General features: G+C 39.1%; 1 protein-coding gene across 2 annotated transcripts; it reads right to left on the bottom strand.

The window, feature by feature from the left end:
* Positions 1-1,274: 1,274 nt before the first annotated feature.
* Positions 1,275-12,014, bottom strand: ap1ar (adaptor related protein complex 1 associated regulatory protein). 2 transcript variants are annotated; one of them, XM_066649068.1, is made up of 10 exons: positions 11,678-12,014; positions 9,337-9,385; positions 9,228-9,254; positions 9,110-9,135; positions 8,580-8,676; positions 7,646-7,744; positions 6,966-7,027; positions 6,571-6,641; positions 3,528-3,650; positions 1,275-3,345 (listed from the first exon to the last, which is right to left on the bottom strand). In XM_066649068.1, the coding sequence occupies exons 1-10, from the start codon at positions 11,746-11,748 to the stop codon at positions 3,068-3,070; spliced, it is 903 nt and encodes a 300-aa protein (XP_066505165.1). In that variant the 5' UTR covers positions 11,749-12,014; the 3' UTR covers positions 1,275-3,067. The 2 variants fall into 2 exon arrangements, with proteins under 2 accessions (XP_066505165.1, XP_066505166.1); XM_066649069.1 differs by having other exon boundaries at positions 6,966-7,024.
* Positions 12,015-26,456: the final 14,442 nt, after the last annotated feature.

Raw genomic sequence — 26,456 nt, 5'->3', positions numbered from 1 at the left:
CATTCTATATAATGACAATAAAGGTCATCTCTATTGGTGGGGTATTTTGCATAGCAGGGGTTCTCAGAAAATTAAGGATGGTCAAATGGTAAGATCAATGTGGTGGCACAGTGCCACTGCAGGAAGTGTGGGTCCCACAGACTGGATAAATATGGAGAGTTGTGTCAGGAAGTGTATCCGGCGTAAAACTGTTTCAAACCGATAATGCTGATTGATAGTGGTTGATCCCTTTGGCAATTTCTGAAAGGAGTAGCTAGAAGAAGAAGAAGAAGAAGAAGAAGAAGAAGTAGGACTAGAAGAAGAAGAAAGAAAAGGAGGAGGACTAGAACAAGAAGAAGAAGGAGGAGGAGGAGGACTAGTAGAAGAAGAAGGAGGAGGAGGAATACTAGAAGGAGAAGAAGAAGAAGAAGAAGAAGAAGGAGAACTAGAAGAAGAAGAAGAAGAAGAAGAAGAAGAAGAAGAAGAAGAAGGAGGAGGAGGAGGAGGACTAGAAGAAGAAGCAGGAGGAGGAGGAGGAGGAGAAGAAGAAGAAGGAGAAGGAGGAGGAATATCACTCAGCCTGGACAGGAAGGACTCTGAGCCTAAGTCCTTGGGGTGAATTGAGAAATCCTACATTGTGGTATACTCCAGTGCTAAATCGTATTTTGTTTGTAAGTATATGCTCATGTGATTTTAACTGCATTGTACAAGTAGTTGTAATTTATAAACAAGGTTCAAACAACATTGCATGGGAAGCCACGTGTCAACAACATTCAGGAGTGACACTGATTTTGTGGACTCAGACTCATCTGAAATGGACTCCTGTACAACGTAAACAAAGTGTAGTAGTGTAGTATAGACTGACAAGGTAATATTTCAGTGTTAATGAAAATAATGGATGCTGTGTTTTTCACACCAGAGAAGAACAAACATTGTTCACAGACTAATGTATATTGTTACGAGAGTAACTTTGTTACCACAGTAATATTGTTACCAGAGTACAGTTCCTATATCAGAGTCCTACTTGGGTAACTTACAAATCTGTGAAGGCAACACTGAAAGATACGTACAACTTGAAGCAATGCCATGGCTGGTGGAGCAAAATCCTGTGACTGAAACTGGAATAGATAGTTGAACAAAAAAAAAATCCAACAGTGATGACTCCTTTGCTTGTTCTGCTGTAGTGCCACTTGTGATTTATTTATTTAAACAGAGAAGCCAATCTTGTGCCCGAATTCCTCTTGATAAGGTGTGTGTGTACACATTTGATTTTTGCTTCTTTTTCTCTCAACACATGCAGACAGTTTCATAACCCGTTTCATTTTCTTTTTATTAGCAGTCCACCTCCAGTGGAAAGGACTACAATTGCAAAATTAAAGTTACATTCTGTTTGATCCACATCTGCCCAACTGGCAATCAGATTTGCAGATACATATGGAGTTACGGATGAACAATATTTGCAACCATCTTCACATTTATTAGTCAAATTAACCCTAAATATGCCATGCTCACTCTTGGAATGGTCAGAATGTGAGTGTCTTGATGCCACAGAGGTCTGATGGAACCATGTCATTCCATTTATACAAAACATTCGCAACAACAAAAGGTAATAAATTAGAACAAACTTACTTAGTTTTCCTAAATTGTTCATTCTAAAGTCATTAAAGCTATTAACCCTCTGCTGATCTGAGGTGCAGGGCATGTATTATACAGTGAGTTACCATGGGAAACTTAGGCACAAGAATATAACATACAAGAGGATGAGGAGATTAGGAGAAAACACACTAAGACTGTGGGCAAAATAAAAGCCTGTACAGCAGCCATAATGTATTTACAACAACCGGTCAAAACAAAACAACAACAACAACAAAAAAATCTGTTTATCACATCACATGGTCCCCCATGTCAAAAAAAAAAAAAGTTCCAGTAGACATAATTGTGATGCACAGTTTTGTGAAAGTATTTTTAAAATGAAGCAGAAACATCTTGAATGATTGTGCTATACAAATATATTTTGCTGTACAGTTTATACTTCTACAGGTCTTTGTAAAGTACATTAAGACGTAATAAAACTATTGCCTGATGAGACTGTCAGATAAATGGGAGCACAATTACATCGTGATAAAACTGACCTTTGTTTTTAACCAGTACTCATGATTTTTTGGATAGATGCAGATAGAGCTTTGTCAACACATGGATATAGCAATTTGCGATAGCTACAAATCATATTACTTAAGAATTGTCCTACCAAATGGCTGGAATCTAGAAAGAGGGGAAGCTTTTACAGGGATCTGCAACGTTTAATGGCAGTTATCTGCAGTTATGCTCAGCAGCAATGCATTTTGGTCTACAAGGCCAATAACCATTGCTGAGCTTAAGATGAGTCAAACACAACTCACTTCATGTAAGAGGACTTTAGAAAATTTAAATTTTTGATTATAAACACCACATTACTAATGTGTCCTTGAGTCATTTGTATTGTGTGTTGTTTATTACACACAAGGGTAGGGTAGGGTGATTTATCCTCATTTTGTTTATCCAGGATATTTGGTGTGTGTTGTGAAAACAGCAGTTTACGTCAGACTGCATGAACCTCATTCATTGAAATTAGTGCAAAAGTATATTCCGATGATGTGTGATTGGGAGACAAATTACTTGTTTTCACAAGACAATCATTAACTCAAGCTACAGGTCCAGGTGCAACATTCAGCATCCCTGCACACCTCCCTGAATATAAAAATGAGGTCTTCCCCTGGTCCTGTTGTTGCCAATCAAATTTTGCATTAGTTCTGTGAAGAGTAACAAAGACAAAATCCAAAAGCAAAAGAAGAGTAATGTAATTATTGATCAACAGGCAGAGAAACTGACAGATACAAGGATGCCTCTACCGACTTTCAATCTAATGTGTCTTTTCTGCATCAGGCCAGACCATTAAAAAAAATTGCACTTGATTGAAACCCACCATAAGTGACTTCTTACATAAGGCGAAATTAAATGATTTTGATTACATACATTAAAACATCTCCAGCTGGAAGGATTACAATCAGAGAAAAACATCTTCAGTGCTCCATCCTCAGTCATGCTGTGACTATCTCTCCTGCTGGTCTGTCTTAGTTATGACCTCTATCTCCTCAGAGGGAGTGTCCAGTACTGGATTAACAAATCCCTCAAATTCTTCATGACTGTGTTCTCCGCTGTCATCTGCGTGTGCGCTGACAAAGTCGTTCTCCCACTCCAGAGCGTTAGAATCTTCAGAGGCGGAGGCAGGGCCACTGTCCAGCTGTTTGCCACCAGGACGGAGGGCAGCACGCAAGATATCCTCCTCTGTCTTGGAGCGCTCCCATGCAGGACCCATCCTGTTCATACCTGCATGGTGAAGACAACATGTTGTTTTAGTTTACGTCAGACAGCAACAATCAGGGGAGGAGGAAAACTTTCAATATTAAATTGAATTTTACAACATAACATTGCACAATTATTTGTACAACAATGGGAAAACATTTAAAAGTTTTTGCAAATGACTACACCATAAAAACGTTTTCACTCACCCTCCTCATCCTCCCACTCCAGGTCCAGTGAAGTGGCATCATCATTAGTGGAGCGTGTTTTACTGGTAAAATCCCAGCTGCTCTCTGTGTTAGGTGTCACTACATTCGTATCGGAAGAGAGACCTGGCAACACACACACACAGGTCAGGGGTAATTAATTAAAATTCATTAAGGTCCAGTTAGAGAATATTTTCCCAAGCCATGGTCCAGAACATAATGTATAACTTGTATTATGATCAGTGCCATATCCTTTACATTAAAATTGCCTTATAATTATAGCATCACTTTATGTGGTTAACAACTGAATGTCAAATCAAATTACACTTTCAATTATATTTTAACAACATTTACTAATAATTATAAATAAATATTTGGTGGGAGGGGGGAGGGCACATATTTTAAATAAAGTCCCTAATGACTTGTAGTTGCAGTTCACTTTATTGCTTTTCCATAACCAGCAAGCTGACTTACTCTTTATGATTAAGGATGGGACTTTATACGTAAACAGAATCCATGTTCAGAACCGGGAATCGTTCTCTTCTTATTAAGGTTTCTGGTTTACCTCACACAACACTGGCGTCCCAAAAGCTTTTATCATGTCCCTTGGGCTATTTTTACTGGTGACACGATAGCAGTATCTGAAGCGCTGCCCTGTGTGTGTGTCACATGTGATTAGTCTGACTATTTCCTAGAGGAATAAACCTGAACTCTAATGACTAGAAGAGTCACACCACTTAAAACAAACTCTCTGTTTAAAATTAAACAACTCTTAAGGTGACTGTGGTCTACCTATTTGTCATCCCTGCTGTAGGTGATCAAGGATCCATCAAAAATAAAATCGAAATTTAATGTGAATTTCTCAATATTCAACACAAAATGGCACTATTGACTACTGCAGTCTCAAAATTATTTAGTCCAAGTGCCACCAAATTCCTGTGGAGGCAGGAGGTCAAGAACTCTCCAGTGACGGCAAAGCCCTGAAGCAGGCACTGAGTATTCTGTTTGTGCAGAAATGCACATACTAAATGTTGAAGGTCTCCACACCCGAATTCCAAGATGTACACCTCTACTGACCCAAAAGCACTGGAAAATTAGCTCCATTATTCTCAAAACCACAGAAGTTTTGAGATTTTGTTTGGGCCTATGAATGAACATTATGTGTGGAGGAGGAAGAATGAAGCTGAATAGTGAAGCATGGCCTAGGTTCGGTGGTGCTCTGGGGCTGTGCTTCTTTATCTGGCACTGGGAACCTGAAGCATGTGGAGAGCAAGATTCATTCAATTAAGCATTAGGGAATCCTAGGAGGAAAAAGGTTTTCCTTCTTTAATGAAGTTGAGGCTTTGGCATTATTGGACCTTCCAACAGGACAATGATCCCAAGCATACCTCCAAGTCCACAGAGGCTTGATTTCAGAAGTGGTCCTGAAAGATTCTAGAGTGGCCATCACATTCGCCTGACCCAAAGAACGTCTTTTTTAAAGAAGGTGATTAAAGTGAAGGACTGAAGGACAGAACCATTCCAGAAGTTGGTGTCTGGCCATGCATCAAGTTTATAGGTCTTAACACCAAAACGGTGCTCTGCTGAGTAATAAAGATGCTTGTAATGAAGGTGTTGAATAATTCTGAGACAGCAGACATTGTTGTGCAGGAAAATTCTATGCCCACATTATTAAATTACAGATATTTGTAGATCCTGGATATGATTCTAAGCTTATATCTATATATTTTGGTGACACGTCTGGGGATTTAAGGCAGATTTAATCTGAATATTTGATCTTGTATGAACCATATTGGAATGTGGATGATGGAAATGATAATGTCCACTGGCCACTTATAAAAATATCATAAAATTGATTTTAATCTTAAATATATCCAACAGAATAAGTACTTACCAGTTTTACAATATATTCTGAGCTGCTGTCTGTTTGAAAATTTGAGGGTCCGTCAGAGTGCAGTAGCATTACCATGATGATATACAAAAAAAACCCAGCAGCCAATTTTTTCCTACCAAACCAAACTACAAAAAAAATTGGACCAAGGCTTTTTAAAAATGTTTTATCTAAGTCTTATACAACACTATGATAAGGTATCTTTCCAATTGCCTGTAATGTAGTAATGGGGAGATTTCTGCATTCAGTCATGCAAACAGCAAGGAAAATAACTCCTAAAAGATAAGCCTGGGTGATTGACTTGGCCAGGTAATAATGTTCAAATTATTGGCTACATTTTTGAGCCATTTGCTTGGATTTAATGTGTCGTTATACACTTCAGAATTCCTCCCAATGCTGCCATTGGCAATCACTTTTAATAAAGAATGTGAGCTTGTCTAGTTATTTGATTTGGATCATGACCAGTTTGTATTATCCACACTTTCTTCTCTCCGCGACCCTGGCTTGATTCCCTTTAGAAATAAGAAATCTACAACCTTTCCCTCTTAAGGGTTTCTTAGTGGTTTGTATCTTGTGGTTAAACCTTATGAAGTCAAACTGGTATATTATTTATCTTTATGGTGTCTATTCCTACATCTTGGATAGTGTTCTTGAGCAGATTTACTCATGAAAATGTATTCTTTCAACATCCTCTGTGGTCTTCACTTACATTGCTATTGAAAAGTCTGCTACAAATTTGACACATTTGCCTTACAACAGAAAAACCTCGGTGTTGCTGCTGGACTGAGAATAGTCCACCAACCTACAATTTCTAGCCAATAGCCAATCTTGTGGGCAATGTCTTGACTACAACATGACACTGCAGTGCTGAGAATGATCCACTATGCAGTGCACATATAAGTGCACTTATATGGGGGCAGCCTTGGCATAATGGTTAGAGGACTGGGCTGGGTACCTTAAGGTTGACAGATCTGTCCCCAGGAAGGGGGATCGATAGGAACATCCATGGCTGAAGTGCCCTTGAGCAACAGGTGCTGAGGATGGCTTGTGTGTGTGTGTGTGTGTGTGTGTGTGTGTGTGTTCACTGCCACAGATGGGTTAAATGCGGAAGACACAAATATATATATATGAGATACAGGTGATGAGAGTACTCACGGTTGCTGCGGAATGCCTCCGATTGAGCTTTCACACTTTGCAAGTACACTTCAAACTCTCCACCTGATGGCCTAATACAAATTTACACACACAGTTAAGCCAAGAACGCAATCTCCTTGTCACATAACACTAACCCTGTTCTTCAGAAACAAACCTATGGCTTACTGTACAGCTTTAGAACAAGTGATCAATTAAAATATTTACCAGACGTGTTTTATATAAGTTAGATTTACATAAGACCTGTGTTTTAATTAAATATAAAACAATATATTTATATGTGTACTTTTACAAAACAAAATCTCCAAGTGTTTTAGAATGAATTCCTAATAAATTACATCCAATATTTTAAAATAACAGTGACATCTATGGATACATAAGTAAAGACTCATACTCACTGCTTGCGATGAGTGCCACTGCCCCCTGCCTCCACTTTTCCCCTGCTCCTCTGTCCAATCTGCTGTTTTCAAAAACACACAACACTTCAGCTATGACAACTTTGGTATTTGGCAAGATTTCTCCATACGATTTAATAAAAGTAACATAGCTATTTATATGCCCTCATGTGCAATTTTATTTGCAAAAACTGTATCACTGTGTGGTCTGAAATGTGCTGGCAGATGGTGCAAACACACGAGTCATAAAAGCAAGGCAAGGCAGACATAAAATAAATAAATAAATAAATGAATAAATAAATGAGCTTAAATTAAATTATAAGCAACATAAAGAACATTAAAAAGGAAGGATATGGAAGATGCTTAATTCTTTTCAGGTCATTGTTTATTAGGTATTCTCTTTTCTAATTCATGTGTTTATATTTTAAAATACTGGTAAGATTATGAACTAAAATAGAAGCAACTCCAATCTAAACCTGCCAGAGGATTATTAAAATCATTCAGTACAAGGGTTCAGTTAGCTCAACATTTTCAAGCAAAGAAACACTTCACAAACTTAAGAATACTACATCTGCTTTCACAATAAAAACCAGCCACATGACTTGGAGAATATGTGAAAAAACAAAGTGTGGCAGGAGGCAGGGTTAGAGAAGGGCTGGGCGTGCTCAGTGCAGACGCCTCACCTCCTTTAGCTTTCGCTCCTTTGCGAGCCTCGCAGCCTCACGCTGAGCTGCGCATATAGCTTCCTCTTCTAGCCTTAACTTCTCTTCGTGTGCCACTAACTGGGCAGAAATAAAACAACAAAAAGGGGGAGGTTAACTAAACCAAATAATGAAATTAACAGCAGGAATGAAAAGCAATGGAAAGCAACAGAGACTGCAAAATAAACAATGTAAATGAAGAAAAACCTAAATAAACTTTTTAAGGCTGTTCAATTGAATACACACCCCTGAAATAAACATAGGTCATAGGTGGCTTAATTCCACTAATTTACACTGGAAGGTAATGTTTTACATTCATCTGTACTAGGGCTGAACCCAACATGAAAATAGCATGTAATGTTTCTGATATTTAGAAGTTAGTGGTGGAAACCTATTATTTGTGTTATTTCTTTTAAAATGTTTTATTTTATCTTTTTATTTCTGGTTTCCTCAATATATTTCTTTCCAACACATCCATTATTTGGGTCACAAGTTCTGCAATATAATATGGCGTGACTTTTTCAGGCAATGTTGAACAGCTGAAAATTTTACATTTTGGACACATTCTGCATAAGTGTCTTATATATATTTCCCTTTTAAATGAAAATGGGACCACCTGGAATATCCTGGCAACCATGCAGCAGAATGTAACTGCCAAACAATTTAAAGTGGAATAGAACGTTGGAAAAAAATATTTTATTCAGTGCATTCGTATGGAATAAAAATACATGTCATTTTAAAACTGTTCTTTCAGATGCAAATCAATCATAACATTGCCCTAAAACAATTCAACTTTATGGATTCATTGTTCACAAAAAGTAACATGAGAAATGGACAGCTCTTGGGACAATGAGTTTCACATGCAACTATTAAAAACTCAGGTCAGGACAGAATGAATCACAATGATCTGCCATACCTCCACATTCAGCTTCTCATCAATTAACGTCTGCTTGTCTGCAATAGCACCATAGCGTTGTTCCTTCAAATGGTCAAACTCCTCTTGACTGATTGGCCTGAGTCAATAAGAGGAGAAAATAATTTCATGTGACACATAAGCCCCATCTTCATAGGCCAGTGTTTCGATGTGGTCATTATTTATTAAGCTTTTGTATAACTCCAAAAACTTTAACAAAAATATGACATTGAAATTACCTGAAGAAAAAAGGTCATTTGCACTAATTAACCTGCTAGCCAACTGTGCTGAGTTGGTATGAAAAGCTTAAATAGAACTATTTCCCAATATATAACATTTTTTCAGTCTGTATTTGTTCTGATATGAAACCTGCAGTTCACTCCCACACTGCAGCCAGACGGACATATGCTAAAATGTCTGCAGTGGTCATGCGCAGCCAGGTTTACCAAAACATTGTTTTTTCCACTTTAATATATAAGCTAACTTATAACAATAAGCTACATCTAGTTGATCAAATAAAAGCACCACTTTACCTGATACAACTCTGGGAACTCTCACCCTGAAGAGGAACAGAGATCAATTAAAAAAAACATTAATACATTGTCAATCCTTGTGTTACTTTATTTTTCCAAGAATTGAATCTACTCTCACCTCATCACTCTCCACAAGGTTCTCAAACTGCAAAACGGACAACAGAGCAAAGTGAATTAGCTTCACGAGTCAGGTAATTAAATAATAAAGAAAGGGACTAAAAACTCACTTCTATCGTGTAGTGTTCACCCGCTGTGCTGCTTCGAAAGTACTTAGAGCTGTGGGCAAAAAAACATTTTATTTTAGTCAGTGACAACTTATGTATTGGACATTTCCAGTCATCTATTAAAGCCCTAAATCTCTGCAACCTGCAAGTTGACAAGATTAGTTCCTTAGGTTTATGAGTATGAAATCCAAGCTGTCTACATTGTAAGGCTGTCCATATGAGACTGTCTTTGGAACACTGCAGTTTAAAAGTGGAAAGGATAAGCCATGACTGCCTGTCTCACCCAGGGAATATCTTCCAGCATATAAACAGCACCAAATGTTAACAAGGTTAACTAGTGAACGAATTAAAGAACGAATAAACAGTGTAAAAATAAGGAATACACTGTCAGTCAAAAGTTTAGACACACCCACAGAGAGAACTTTTTTTCCCTGTTTAATTCCATTACTATTGTCCACATTTTAAAATTGCATTAAAAGAAACAAAAACTAGGGAAAGCACAGTGGTGCAACAGGTAGTGTCACTTTCACACAGCTCCAGGGTCCTGGGGTTGTGGGTTCAAACACCACCTCGGTTCACTGTCTATGACTAGTCTGCTGTGTTTTCCCTGTGTCTGTGTGGGTTACCTCCAGTTTGCTCTTAATTCAAAAACACTAGGTGGATTTGCTGTGTGGAATTGTCCACCTGTGTGAGTAAACGTATGAGCATGTGAGGCCCGGTGATGGCCTTGCACCCAATGAAGCTGGGTGGGCTACAGACCCACAACAACTATTAAAAGGATAAAGTGTAAAATTAAAGGATTAATGAATAAATGAAAACATTTAAATGGTTCATATGAAGTTACTCCAGGCATAACTTGGCCCTCCTTTGAAAGTGCAGTTTCTGCAGTGCTGAACCCAGAGTAGCAATGACTGAGGCTCTACTCTCCTTATTACAGGTCAGTGAATCATCACATTGATTTAGAAGCAAGCCATCCATGGCAGGACACACACACACACAGGCATTAGGGGCAGTGAGCAAACACACTCACACCCAGAGCAGAGGGCGGACGGTCCAGCACCCAGGGAGAATAATGTCGCTGTCCAATAAAAGACAGGAATCCCCAAAATAGTAACTACAGTACAGTAGAAGGAAAAAGCCTTTGAAACCTTTAATATAAGAGAAGGTAATAAAATGTATTCCAAGTAATATTGTAGCATTCCTACTGGTCCTGTAAAATTTTCAAACAATGGGAAGGACAGTTGGTGTGTTCAAATTATGTAGTAAACAAACAAACAGATATTGACAAAAGGTTAGCTAGGTGTCATGCTTAAAGACTCTTCAGCCATGAATTTTAAGGGGATGAGACTGCACTGTACACTCCCCTGACCCACTCATCCCGGCTAGTAGAGGTGATCCAACATTCCTGTCCCAAGCCTGCTTCTGTATTAGCCCACACAATGTCATATTTGAGCATTCAGGCATAGTTTTGGAAACAACTTCATTCATTGGCATCAACCTGAGACCATTATAAGCTGATGAAATTAAGACAACAGATGAAAAGGATGGCAGAGTTAAGTTTTATAGCTCTCACACAAATTTATGCTGAGAATCACCTGTAAATTAAAACACATTCTCAATTTTTTCAATTACCTTCACCATGTATTTTCTGTATTTTGAGATTATGTTGCTTGTATGTTGACTATTCTTATGTTATAGATATATTTGTTGACCTGAGTTCTTAAATTCTATTTAATAAAGTGAGCTCTTGCTAGCCAGCTAGCTTCAGGCTGGTATCTCCAAGCAAGCTTCCATGGGCGGTAACTCAAATGGCTCCTTACTCTCTTTATTGTGCACTGCATGGAACATATTTCTGCCTTCAACATTCAAACATACTGCAATATCTGTAAGAAATGTCGTTTGGGATTCACCGTTAGGCAATATACCTTCATGAGGGATATTTTGTTTCGCTTTCTGGTGCTAAAATCCATAGTATCCATGGTTATGTGAATTCCACTGTAGTGCACTATGTAGGGCGTAAGGAGCTAATATGAGATACGGCCCTCTGATACGGGGCGGGGTCCAAATACATTACGTTAGCCGGGAAGCTAACACATACAAGAAAACACTAACCGGTACCTAGCTGTGGTCTTATGTCTCTTAATTAAAGGCGAGTTGTTTAGTGTTATGTTTTGTGACATCAAATAAGCAGAAACAGATCGTTACCGCGAAAACTTAGCAGTAATATAGACGTACATTTAATTGAGCGTTGCATATCAAGACTTGAACGTAAAAAGGAGGGTTGCCAGATGTGTTCATTCAGAGACAACCTCACAACTGAAATAAGCCTTTCTGTCAAACTCACCCTCCTCCTCTCTGAATCCTGTTGGCTTCTCTTCTAAAAAGTCCCAAACACTGAGTCCAGCAGTTCCCCATCGCATTCTGTCCGACCTCTGGAGCTGAGAGACAGAAACAGCAGCAGCTAACAGCGAACACATCAAACAGATCAGAGGTCAGCTTTCTGTCCTCTCCATTCACACTTAATCGCCAGCTCGCTGTAAATCGCCATGGAGAAACCAAACCCCTCTATACTAATATACATGTATACACTTTAATTACAAATATGGCCATTCTGCCGGATACTGCACAACGGCAAAGTCTACATGCGACTAGCACCGTGGCCAGCTGAGCTTATACCTATTGTTTCCTCTTCCTCAATATACACAAAACACGTGATAAACGCCTCGACTAAGCAAAGCCGGCTGCGCCTCTTAAAACAACCACCAGGGGGAGACACACCGCAACAATTAATCCCAGCAATGAGACTGTAATCAAATGCACACGTGAACAACGAATGGTCATAACATGATGACCACCTCCTTATGTCTGCACTCACTATCCATTATCTCAACTCCACTGACCATAGAGGATCACTTTGCAGTTCTATGATTACAATATGTAGTCCACCTGTTGTTCTGCATACTTTGTTAGCCCCTATCACCCTGTTTTTCAATGGTCAGGTTCACCACACCGCATGTATGATTTGGATGGTGGACCATTCTCAGTGCTGCAGTGATGCTGGCACTATTCCCAGCCAACACAAACTCTGCAGAAACAGATTAGCTACGCTCTCTGACTCAATGTCTACAAAGTGGACTGTCCAGGGAGATGTGTAGTGTAGACAGTAAGTGGTTACACAGTGGTTAGAAACTCCAACAGCACTGCTATGTCTGATCCACTCATAACAACACAACACACCATAAAACACCCAAAACCACATTAGTGTCACTTTAGCGCTGAGAACGATGTCCCACCCAATAATACCGGCTCTGTGGTGGTCCCAAGGGTTTCTGACCATTGAAAGTCAGTTTGAAAGGGAACAAAGAAAGTATTGTACACAGGCTGTAATTTCAGGACTACAAAGTGCTCCTGTATGGTCAGTGGAGCTGAGAATGGACAGTGAGTGTAGAAATAAGGAGATGGTTTTAATGTTATGGCTGATTCCATGATTTTTAAAATAATGAATATGGGAAATGATCTCATAAGGAATGTTGATAATGCAACTAAAGACACTCTCCAGTGAAGATCAGGTGTTCTACCTTGTTAGCATGTCCCTGCGGTGGTGTTTATGCACTAAAATTGGTATCATGAGTGTAATAAGTAGTCAACACAGTGGCTGAGTATTTCTGCTTGAAACTGCAGGGTTCCAGAGACAGCTTAAAATGGGCCAATTCAGACAGCCAGAGTTTCATACATCATAAACCTAACGAACCAATACTGTCAAACTTTCAAGGCAGCGCTTTCAAGCTGCAGGCAAGTTGGCAGAGGTGTAAACTTGAGTTTGAGGCTGGGACTAGTTGCATATTTATAGATCCCTGCATATTAAATGGAAGAGAAGGTGTGGAGTTATTTATAAACCTAGTTATTTGTTTCTTGGAAATAAATTCTATAACTAGAATTTTAGGGCTGCACGGTGGTGCAGCAGGTAGTGTTGCAGTCACACAGCTCCAGGGAGGTTGTGGGTTCGAGTCCCGCTCCGGGTGACTGTCTGTGAGGAGTTGGTGTGTTCTCCCTGTGTTTGCGTGGGTTTCCTCCCACAGTCCAAAAAAAAACACACGTTGGTAGGTGGATTGACGACACAAAAGTGTCCATAGGTGTGAGTGAATGTGAGTGTGTGTGTGTGTGTTGCCCTGTGAAGGACTGGCACCCCCTCCAGGGTGTATTCCCGCCTTGCGCCCAATGATTCCAGGTAGGCTCTGGACCCACTGCGACCCTGAATTGGATAAGGGTTACAGATAATGAATGAATGAACTAGAATCTTAAAGAACATATGAGTTTTAGAGGTTTATTTTATGGCCAGAATGGGACTTTTAAGTTAAAAATAATTTTTTTGTGATATTTTGTGAACATGATTATACTGTTGATAATGACCTCACTGGTGTTCTCCCTGTGTCCGCGTGGGTTTCCTCCGGGTGCTCCGGTTTCCTCCCACAATCAAAAAAAATAAAAAATCCACGTTGGTAGGTGGGCTGGTGACTCAAAAGTGTCCCTAGGTGTGAGTGAATGTGTGAGTGTGTGTCGCCTTTTAAAGATTAGCGCCCCCTCCAGGGTGTGTCCAAGCCTTGCGCCCAGTGATTCCAGGTAGGCTCCGGACCCACTATGACCCTGAACTGGATAAGCGCTTACAGACAATGAATGAATAAATGCAAAAAAATATAATTAGAAAAACATAATTACATATTTTTTAAATGTAATCATTATGTGAATATGTATATTCTGTCAACAATATTTTTAAAAGCAAATAGAAAAACATACATAGCTCAATTGAACTCAGAATGGAGCTCAATGAAGTACGTTTTGTTTAAACCTCCAGCTCAAGACGATTACATAGGTGTCAATAAGTTTAATAACGTCTAGATGTTGTTTAAGTTTATAACTAAAATATATGTTCACAAACACACTTGGACCTGAAAAACTGACCATTCTCTAGGCATTTATTCATTGTATGTTTATTGGACTCTCAGACACATTGCAACATAGCCACCTTTAATGTGCCATATGTGACAAGCCACAAGCCAGTCCAAACCTGTCCTGGGGCCACATTAGGCCCCGGGGCCAGACTTTGGGCATTTCTCCCTTAGAGAATAATGATTGTTTGTGTCGCCTGTGCCTGGATTAGATGGGAATCCTTTAATATTCTAAAGGAATGGGACTTTACCCGTTAACTCACCCAAAAGAGAACCCTACCATGTCTGTAAGGTCACAGGGATTAAAATTAAATACTCTATCTTATTTTGATGCTTGGCAGCACGCTGCGCAAATCTCACGTCACAGCAGGTTACACTGTGGGCCCAGATTGTTTGATAGGTTCAGCAGCTCCACCTTTACACACTGTCAATTTGAAGCACTATCATGTGATTTTCCAGACACTCTCACACCTGCTACTGTCAGCAGGGCCTTAGGGTTCTTAATGAAAAGTAGATTATACCTGTAGATTGGGATCTCCATAAGAATACAGGGGGCGGGGTGTTTGTTGTGGCGATCTTAAGCCATGCATGTCATTAAGCATGACTATAAGGCATGAAGGTTATCCTTCAAGTGTTAATAATTGCTCTCCTGATTACTGCTCCTAATGTGTATCTATACTGGCCAGTACTGTACTATATATGTCTTGGCGGAGGCAAATTCTGGTGACATTTAACCTGCAAGGCACAGGTCAGGCCAAGATGTTTTTTTGTCTGTAAATCTTTTTTGTCGTAATATGTTATAGATTTCAGAAGAGGGCAATGTTAGTCTTTGCAAGTCCCAGCTGTCATGAGTCCTGCTGTCATATCTGGATGCAGGACAATTTCATTGCGGAACTCGAGAGAGCCAAATAACCATGCCTGCACCATACGCCAACGAACAGTGCCACTATTAGCCTGCCAGAATCCAAAATTCTATGCTGGATACACAGTCAGTGGAAGTCGGTACCCGTTTGTTGGTTCCATAGAAAGCACAGAGAAAAACGGCAGGAATTTTGGGCCAATGTCAATATCTCACATATCTGGGCCAATACACAAAATACATATAATTATTTTTATAATTTTGATCTTGAACCTACTCTTAAATGTATTGGAGATATGGAAATACATGACAGTTATGTCTATGAGGAAACATTTTAAAAATACGTACTAATAACTCAGCACCGTTTAAGCATTCTGGTCTGACAGCGTGCCATAAATACACCATTGTTCATGTTTTTAATTCTGGTCAAACCTTAAAAATGAGTTAATGTAATATTTTCCGATACCAATAAGATCGTCACATCATACAGCTTGTCTTCCAGCCTAAATTGATCATAATTCCCCTTTTTAGTCTTTGTTTCTCTCAAAGTTTCTACCTCCTGCTCTCAGAGAGTTTTCCCTGTCACTGTCGCCCTCAGCTTGCTCATTAGATGTCTGCTCCTGAAATTCTGTAAAGCTGTTTTGTGGCAATGTCTGCTCTGTTACATAAGATTTAAAATGATAGTGCTGGCCTGTGCAGCACAGTTGTACACTAATTGGCCACTTTATTAGAAACGTCAACCTTGTAGCTCCACTTTGCCTGTGTACAGACAGAAACTGTAGCCCATCTGCTGCTATACACAGTTCGTTAGCCTTCTCCAGCTCTTCATCAATGTTATGTTTCTGAACAGAACTACTCTTGGCTTGCTATTTTGGGTAGTGGACCATTTTCAAACCAGCAGTGATATTCCAGCAATGCTCATTTATTGAGACACTAATTCCAGAACCAAACACACTGCTGTGCTAATGCCATGTAAAAGTCACTAGTAGGGCTGTCATGATCATAATATTTTAGCTGGCAGTTTATTGTCATATAAATAACTTTGATTAACATTATATCTTGTTATGTTCAATAGATGCAATACATGTCTGAGTAGCTATCTTATTTTTTAACTCTCAGTGTACACCTAGTTCCCAACTGACTACAGAAATAGCTGGAGCTCAAAAGAACGTTTTTTGGGGGTTTTTTTCACCACGGCCCTTTAAAGGTCATATAGCACCACTCAGAAATTAGGAAACGTATGTCTGAATTAATACATATGATTCATATACTTGACTGCTGAAAATGTGACTAACTCAGACAGACTGAAAGTTAAATTTACTTTGTAGTCATCTCAAATAATGTAATCAGGTAATTGTATAATAACTGTGATCAGCTTGATCACTGAAGCACTGAGCATGGTTCATTACGCAAATAACATCTGGTTTACAGCATAGACATAGAGTCATCGATCAGTGATGAATGGGCAAGAGTTTACATTAGTTTGTTATTGTCGTAATATAGTGAATCGAAAACCTATCAGGTCTCATAACATGGACAGAGAGTGGAAGCATTAGGCAAATGACCCCTAATATTCTGTCCCTACAGCTTATTTTTTTAATTTCTTTTTTATTTATTAATAACTGAATAGAGTGGACATACATTCATCCTTCTGAATGAGGCGAGTTTAAACTACAGCCTGTACAAGAAGCCTTTTACTTTGCAGATCCTGGGAATATAATTTGCACTAAGAAAAATACCAACATTTAAGGCAATGCTAAGTATTGTGTTGGTTATGTAAGCATGTAAATGAGGATGAGGACTTTAATGGCACATTAATTGGTAGCTTAATGTCTGGAATATTATGTTGCATCCAACAAAGTTCACGGAAAGTAAATACTGCATAAACCAAGGAAATAATGAATTTCTCCTTGTAAATTCAAACAGTCAATCAGCAGAGCCTCTGTGCCTTAAGGCTCTGTGCTAATGTAGAACAGGTCAGCTCTGATCACATGGAAATTTGAGCTGAGAAGACAGTCTTTCTTGTAGAAGTCTCGTGGTTGGACAGAATGTTAAATGTTTTATCACCCAAGCTATCTTTAAAAGCCTTGCTTACATGGATTCTAAGACTGTACGACATACTGTTATAAACAACAGAGGGTGTAGGCATGTTGCATACCTGTTATAAAAAAATAAGAGCCGCTGTCAAATAGGGCAGAAATCACATAAGCAAGTGTGCTTGAAATTCCTTAAGGGAAACATCTACGATTCTGGGGAACTGCTGTTCTCTCGTTTGTTTACATTCAGAAGCTACACATATTTTAAACAGGAGCAGTATATTTAAGAAAAAAAACAAGTGTTGTTTGTATGCAGAGAACTAGCATATGGTGAGGAAACATCCCCTGAATTATATATATATATTAATATGGGTTGTGAGAGATATTTGATGATATAGACAGTTTGAACAGCACTAACCTAGTTCAGTGTAAGTTACTCTACAATATAACATTGTAATACCAAACTCCATTTTGAATTCCCCTTAATCTAACTGAATGTGTCATGTAATAGTGCATTATTATTCCATTTTGAAATGTGCCTGCAATACAATGAGTTGAATACTGAAATGGATATACACTGGGTATAAACACTTCTTATGCTCCTTTAAATCACTTGGCCTTTATAATATACTACCATAAGGTTTAAATTTGTAAAGTGTGCAGCACCATGGTGTGATATTGCCAGATTGGTCTCTGATATCATCAGTAATCCTGGAGTCAAAATGATGTCACAAGCTAGAGGGGCCAACGTGGAGCCAGGAGCTTAAAGATAACGGAAAACTAGTGACAGGTTTGCCAATTCAGGGCTTGAATATTTGCCATTTTAATAAGGCTTTGTGGGGTGGTGGATGATTAGGAGGTGATTAGTTCCAAAGCAGCATTTGGACAAAAATAAAATAAAGAAATAATTTAATAATCAAAAAATGCCCAAAAAACATGAAGTTCTTCCTCTCTGTCTTTATTAAACTTCATGTTTGATGTTTCTCCTGTGGTGCTGATCATAGCCCATTGGTATGTGATGTCTCTCTCCCTCACAGAGGCTCTGTGACATGCACACAGTTAAACCTGTCTTTCATGTGCTTCTCCCTGCCGGCTGCTGTTTACGCTGAGGGGGATCTTTATAGAGATGTAGCACACTCGCAGCGCTGGTCCTGTTTTTATCCCAGCCCCATTAAAACCCACAGCCGTGAAGAAAATCCTCTCAAATAATCACCTTCTTCTGAGCCCCTCAAGCTGACCGGCCACTGCTGATACTCCTGTGTTGCTAACATGCTCAGTGCCAGCCTACATCACGGAAAAATCCACATACAGCCAAGGAAGTTTACTCCGCTGATATGATGGGACAGCTGGGCTAATTGTGTCCTACTATGATTATGACAAGGCCAATCTGTCAATAAATAAGGTTCCTAGAGGGGGATTTTAAAGCTAAAATAAGTTGTTTATAGAGCAAAATACTTAGCACTTGGCCTTTATGTAGTTATAATGCTACACAATATAAACATAAATATAAATTTTATTGTACACATACATTTTTCTCCAATATACAAAGTTCAACTATACCATACTGGTAGATATCATTTTTAAACACTTTTAATCAGTTATCTTTATGAAAATGATTTCTTGGCTCATCATGTTCTCATATTAAAGATTGAATGTATTTTATATGTTCTTGTAATAATCGCTCTGATGGTGTTCTGTGTTGAAATTCACATGTTCAGCCTACGGCAGTCATGTAGTCAGCCGGTAGTGCCTCATATTGTGCAGCCCAGTGGCACAAGTTCTGTGAATCCCAGTGGTGCCACAACTGACAAAAAATATATATGATATTTTGTATTTTGTAAAAAAAACATCTATCTCCATTTTTGTCAATGTTTAGTTTATTACATTATCTGAACACAGCAGCTGTCCTTCACATTGTGTGAAAATTTCATAATGCAATGCTCCAACATTATATTTTTACATTCACTTCCATTGAAAGGCTGGAACACATCCTGGAGGGGGCACCAGTCCCTCACAGAGCGAAACACACTCACACATTCACACCTAGGGACACTTTTGAGTCACCAATCCACCTACCAATGTGTGTTTGTGGATCGTGGGAGGAAACCGGAGCACCCGGAGGAAACCTACACGGACACGAGGAGACAGTCACCCATACATTACATTCTCTCCATTCCAACAAAACAATGTTTTCCCAAATTAAACATATATCATGAGTCTCTGATATCAGGTCTTAATATCGCACAATATTCTACTTTAATTTAACTTAAACTCTACAAACCAAACACAGTAGCATTTTATTTAATATATCAAAGTTTTAGAAGAAACTGATAAATGCTCAAAAACTATTGAGCCCTAAATCTAGTTTAATGATGGCTTGACAGAGTATTAATGTTACCAGTCATTTCATTCCCTTTAATTGACTTGTTATAGTCCACAGGACATTTATTGACCTTAATTAAAATGCTAGACTGAGTAAATCTGAGTAGACTGTACTGGCATGTTTCCCACTGTATCTGCATTTATAAAGTCCACTGCTGCTTAAGCGTGTGTATACTCAGTACAGACCATTTCAGGATTTCCATGGCAACAAGGCCCTCAGTTCAAAGGTAACTTGGGGATGTGTGTTTGGAATTCTTATCAAACAGTGGTATTTTGTTCTCGGACTGAAAAAGATCAGCCATTTTAGAACTACACTGATGTTTAAACTATTATTTGAATTATTTGCAGATGGGTGTTGTGAGTACTTGTCTTGCCCAAGTACTTTTAACTGATTTGTATTTTATTGAGTCTTACTAATTTATTTTGACCATTCATATTTGTTTACTGCGGCACGGTGGCGCAGCAGGTAGTGTCGCAGTCACACAGCTCCAGGGACCTGGAGGTTGTGGGTTCGTTTCCCTCTCCGGGTGACTGTCTGTGAGGAGTTGGTGTGTTCTCTCTGTGTCCACGTGGGTTACCTCTGGGTGCTCCGGTTTCCTCCCACAGTCCAAAAACACACTTTGGAAGGTGGATTGGTGACTCAAAAGTGTCCGTAGGTGTGAGTGTGTGAGTGAATGTGTTTGTCTGTGTTGCCCTGTGAAGGACTGGCGCCCCCTCCAGGGTGTATTCCTGCCCAATGATTCCAGGTAGGCTCTGGACCCACCGCGACCCTGAATTGGATTAGTGGTTACAGATAATGAATGAATGAATGAATGATTTTCATGTAAATTTTTTTTTTATTTTAACAAGATTCCATAGAAAAGATGATGCTGTCAGTTAATACTTAGTTCATTTTAAAAACTGTTAGTCTTTACTCGATTTGTATTGATTTGCTGCTCTTGCTATAACTTGAGTCATTATTTTACCCAAGTTACAAGCCAGTACTTTTACTTAAGTATGAATTGGGGTTGTTCTACCCACTCACTCAGGGTTTATAATAGCAAAGTATCTGGGCTCAGTGTTAGCTCATGCTTCTGCTTGAAGGCTTGCTCTCTGGCCTCTGGTTTGGTAGACATGGCTTCTGCAAGCCATATTAGCAAAGCACAATATAAATGACATTCATTACCACAACCAGTGGCACATGTCAGGGGCCTGAAGGGAAAACTGCTACCCCAAACTGGACACAGAAAAATTCAAAGCCCTTCACCGGCACAGAGCCCAGACAGGCCAAATATAAAGCCATTAATTCACACCTGGGAGAGAGAATGGTGGCCGTTAATGTTGACTCACCTTCTTAGTCACACAGGGGTCAGTCCTAAATTATAAAATATGGTCCTGTCCCCAGACAGCCCACAGATTTTAAGTGACACTGTAACAACGTGCCACACCCCAGTCACTGCAGGTTCCTGCTTCAGCTGACGAGAATTTTAATTATTTTAATGATTGATAGATCAAGTCGATTAGGTAATTTTTCCATTGTCTATAAACTCTCTGACAGCTTTAATTAATGCCTCATGTCCATTTTCCCCATTCTGACAGTGAGATACACTGCTGAAAACCTGTACCTTTTTTTTTGACTCACAAGACTTTTTCACCAGATGTGGAGTGTCATGGTGTTCATTTATTCAGGTTCATTCATTGTAACTTCGTCCAAGTTGAAAGATTTTTCAACAATTCCTAATATTTATGTCATTAGTCAAAAATCAGTATCATAAGTATCATAGAATTAACAGTAATCAACAATTATTAAGAAAAGAAACATATTTACTCCCATTACTTTCACTATCTCAATATAGTTTAAAGCTTAAAGTAAATTTAATTGTATTTTACACCTGTAATGAACAAAAATATATATCAGCCATTTCCATTTTTAGTAGCATTCCTATATATATATATATATATAAATGTGACGAGTGCTACTAAAAATGGAAAATGAAACGGAATGGAAATGGCTGATATATATATGAAGGGCGGCATGGTGGCGCAGCAGTTAGTGTCACAGCCACACAGCTCCAGGGACCCAGGGGTTTTGGTTTGAGCCCCACTCTGGTGGCTGTCTGTGAGGAGTTTGGTGTGTTCTCCCCTGAGGGGTTCCTCTGACGGTCCAAAAACACACACTGGTAGGGGGATTGGGGATTTAAACGTGTCCATAGGTATGAGTGTGTGAGTGAATGTTAGAGTGTGTATTGCCCTGTGAGTTCTTGCCTAGCGCCCAGTGATTCTGGGTAGGCTCCGGACCCACTGTGACCCTTAAATGGATAAGTGGTTACAGACAATGAATGAATGATATATAAGTTTGTTCATTATAGTGGTAAAATACAATTAAATTATATTTACTTTAAGCTTTACTTACACTTTAAACTATGTTGAGATAAAAATAATGGGAGTAAATATTTGTATTAATTCAGATATCATGAAATTAAACTATTATTGTGTAAGGAACTCATTGTGTAACTAATTTGTGGAAATTAGCCTTTTGATTTTAGGGACATTAACATTCACAGCCAGTTTCCTAAACATGGATTAAGCCTGGTTTCAGAGGTTCTGCGAAAAACTAACGGAACGCACTTCATACATCAACCATGCATTGGCTGATCACTAAAACAATGTCTTTCAACATTCTGTGTTGAAGACCCTGGTCACTGATTATATAAAGCATGCAGCTCACCCTGGCTGAGAGCTGGGGGTCCAAGGAGGGAGGTGCAGATGGATTTTGGATGGTCCCTGTTCTCCTTTCTTTGTCCCTGTCTGAATGTGGGAGTGTTATGAAGTCTCCTCTAGCGTGGTCTCTTAAAAAAGGCTTCTCAAGGGTGTCACAGCTAAATTGAGCTGTCAAGTTTCTGCTCTACTCAAAAGAATGAGTCATAAAATAACCTAGGTGAATGATGCAAATTCTCAGCCCAATTCTGAGGTGGAAATCATTATGGAATCAGTTCAATCTGCCTCCCCAGTCCTCAGTCCATCAGAGCAATGAGTCTAGATGACAACAGCTCAGAGTTCATTTATTATTCCCTTTACCTTCTTCTTGTGCTCCCTAATATCTCAGCTAGTGCTTTCCCCCTTTTATCAGTAGCTATTAAGTAGTTTACTCTTGGAACAGAAAAATATGCATACTTTTTATTACTTTTTCTTTAGTTATGCAGCCAGTTTTGTGCGCTTTTCCAATTATAATAACATTCTTTTTTGCTTGCTGAATAATACAGACTTCTCCATCCCCCATGGCTCACAGTTATCACTATATAGTCACTGGTAATCTTAGTTCTACCCTTATCATACTCTGGTATAGGATTCTTATATGCCTCAATTTATTGACAACAAAACAGATTAAATACATTGTAATATTTTGAGTGGCAGTAGTTCTGAAAATGTTATAACTAAACAATAAAAGCCAGTTCACAGTATCTGTATCACTCTGAAAAAGATAATTCACTATCACATCCCATCCGTTGCATTCCCTGCAGCAGGCTTCAAATGTAGATTCATATACGGTGTTGTCCCCAGGCCCGGACAAATCTCTTTGAAGATATCATCCAAGCTAATTCTTCCCTTCTTGAAGGAAAAATAAAATCTTTAACACCACATTCTGACAAATCTACTCCCCATGAAAAATGCTGTTTGTTGTTCAATACAGATGCAGATAAATGTACATACATACACACACACTCGAAATGTGAAGCTTCTGTGTTCTTTTGTAGACTTTAAGCCAGTATAACACTAGAAGAACCGTTTTTGGTTTCTAAATGTTGGTATATAGAACCATCTAAAGCACGCTGTTCATCCATCTGAAGAACCTCTTCATGAGGCAAAGAACCTTTTATTCATGCAAAAGTTTCTTCAAGTGTTCAGGGCCATTTTCTTCACTAAAGAACCCTTGTGTGTACTAAAACACAAGGGGAGATGCACATGGGCTATTTTGCTCAGGAGAAAGAAATATCTGAGCAGCAGGAGTCTTTTGCTAAAGTCTCTTGATGCTCAAACATTAATCCTGTGAAAAAATCCCAGATGTCCTTTCATCTGATCCCTTTTGTCGTCGAGGAGAAGCTGTAGATATACTAAGGAGGGCTCTTCTTTGAGTATTGTTTCTTGTTAAAAGCTTAAATGTGTCTCCCAAATACTCCATTAATGTCAAGATGTACTTCTTCCTAGTAAAACTGATTGTTTTGACACTCTGTCAATCTCTTTCAAAGCTAGACTTGCTCTGCAGCACCTGAGTGAGCTGTGTCCATGTCAGTGGAATCAGGTCCACACTCATGTCATTCTCTGACCTTCACTTTTGTGGATTTTCCAATGGCAGCCTAAATGACATAGTTTAATTTGCATTGTGTAAAGGAGTTGAAAGCCCTTGTGGTACTGTGTGGAGTTCAATTTTAGCTCCATACGTAAGCTGAGCTACACATACACACACACACACACATACACACGCATCAGATAGACACCCTTTCCTCTGTATATAGGTCATTTAATATGGGTGCTAATCAGAATGCCACAGCTAAGGGAAACTCCTTCATATAGAATCTATAAATACATATTTGTATACATACTTCACTGAGGTTCTCCATGTTGTTTCTACAAGGAAAGTTCAGTTACATGTTATTGCTTACTAATATATTAATATAGTAATTGCAATATTTTCTAAAATATATATATAACGTACATGAGAACATATACCAACAGCACAAATCCATCATATACAATCTCTAAGCTCATACAGCCACACACAACACCAGGGGTGTCCAAACTTGAGCCAAAGTTTATGTTGGTCCAAGGGCCCAGAAAACATAAACACAATAGATAGGTTTCACATCAATAATATATTCAATAACATTACATATTGCATTTAACCAAAATACTAATGCAGAATTTTAAAAGGAAAATAAGAATTTAACAAGTTATATATTGTCCCAGTAAGTCAAGCTTGTTCAATATGGGCACTGGACTCAGTCAGGGCTGTGCATTGTCTCCATTTCTATTCCTGATGTTCATGGACAGGTGAGGCTTCCTTCGAGGGGCTCGGGAGGTGGCATCTCTGCTGTTTGCGGAAGATGTTGTTCCTCTGGCTTCTATGCACAGAAGCCTCCAGCGTTCACTTGAGCAGTTTGCAGCTGAGTCTGAAGCGGTAGGTATGCGGATCAGCACCTTCAAGTCTGAGGCCATGGTTATCTCCTGGAAACAGACCTGCTTCCTTCAGGTAGGGGTTGAGAACCTACCCCAAGGGAAGGAGTTCTTGTTCACGAGTGATGGGAAGAGGGATAGTGAAGTTGACCGTAGGTTAGGTGCTTCGTCTGCAGTAATGCAGTCATTGTACCGCACCGTTGTGATGAAAAGAGAGCTGCCATAAAGCAAAGCTCTCAATTTACCAGTCAGTCTACGTACCCACTCTCACCTATGTTCATGGGCTCTGGGTAATAACTAAAAAAAACGAGATCACGGAGGAAGTGGCTGAAAAGAGTTTTCTCCGATGGGTTGCTGGGCGTGCTCTCCATGATTGGGTGAGGAACTCAGTGATCACGTTGAGAGGAGTCAGTTGAGGTGGTTCGGGCATCTGATGAGGATGCCTCCTGGACGCCCCTCACTAGAGGTATACCAGGCATGTCCAACAGGAAGCAGGCCCCAGGGTAGACCCAGGACAAGATGGAGGGATTATATCTCTCGGCCTGGGTTAGCTTGGCCTGGGAACGCCTTGGGGATCCCCCAGGAGAAGCTGGTGGACGTTGCGTTGGAACAGAAACATCTGGGCTTCTTTGTTTGCCCTGTTGCCACCGTGACCATGAAATGGATTTAGCGGAAAAGGTTATGATGATGATGTATTATCCCTGACAGAAAAAAAAGAAAATATTTCTGAGCAAAATATGTAATATTAATGTAAGGTAACGTAAAGATTTCTGGATCATTCAGACTGGCATCAGTCATAAAATATTCACACAGTTTTAAGGGGAGCTGCTGTGTTCAAATGATGGGGAAAAAGTAAAAGCTCCTTCACAGCTTGACTCACTATTACCTCAGTTTCTTTTGCTTGATTTATCTTACATTTATTCAAACCTTTTAGCTACTGGGACACACACAGGTCATTTTGGTTGTTGCTATGCCAACAACAGATATAACTGCGACTTGGTCAACACTCCAACACTCGAACAGAAAAAATAATAATGTTTTTGTCTTCATCAGTTAAACCTGTTTGAGTAAATATAATTATGTCTCAATAATTCACATACTATTCACACTCTGTGTTAAAAGCCCTTATGAGTAAGGTGGTTTTGATGCAGATATTGCCATTATAATGTGATGAATAATAATTATGGAAAAGTAATATTTTATCTTTTGAATTATATGATACAATAAATATTTAATATAAATAAGAACATTAACTAAAAAGAATAAAGAAGGTTTAGATTGGGTTTGGTTGTTTTCAAGCAAGCATGCAATGAAGTCAGAAGGACCACTGCAATGAATTTCCCAACAGTTTTTGAATGTTCTATTCATGTTTCCATGGCTACAATCAATGTTCTGATGTAAAGATTCTTACACAATTCTGGAGCCCAGATAGATATGGTTTTCTCTCTCCTCTTCTTTCAATCTTTTCACGCTTTCCCTTTGCCGTGCCCTATTTTTATAGCAGATGATGAGCGGGTGAACAGTGAAAGCCCCTCTGACACAGTCTGGAAGTAGTTACCCAGCTTCCCCAGTGGTGCAGCTAGCCTACTTTGTCTAATACAGGTCAATACTGTACTGCTCCCTCACTAGCAAAGCACTGCGCCCTCTTAAAATGCTTTTATGATACACATACACACACACACAGGCTGACCTATAGCTGATAAAACCTCCTATACTTCTATTTAAATGGAGTATCTCTGGATTTTAGTT

The sequence above is a fragment of the Hoplias malabaricus genome, chromosome 17 (genome assembly GCF_029633855.1).
Source record: "Hoplias malabaricus isolate fHopMal1 chromosome 17, fHopMal1.hap1, whole genome shotgun sequence".
Taxonomy (NCBI): Eukaryota; Metazoa; Chordata; class Actinopteri; order Characiformes; family Erythrinidae; genus Hoplias; species Hoplias malabaricus.
Note: the sequence above shows the minus strand (reverse complement) of the source record. Positions and strands in the feature narration are given on the sequence as shown.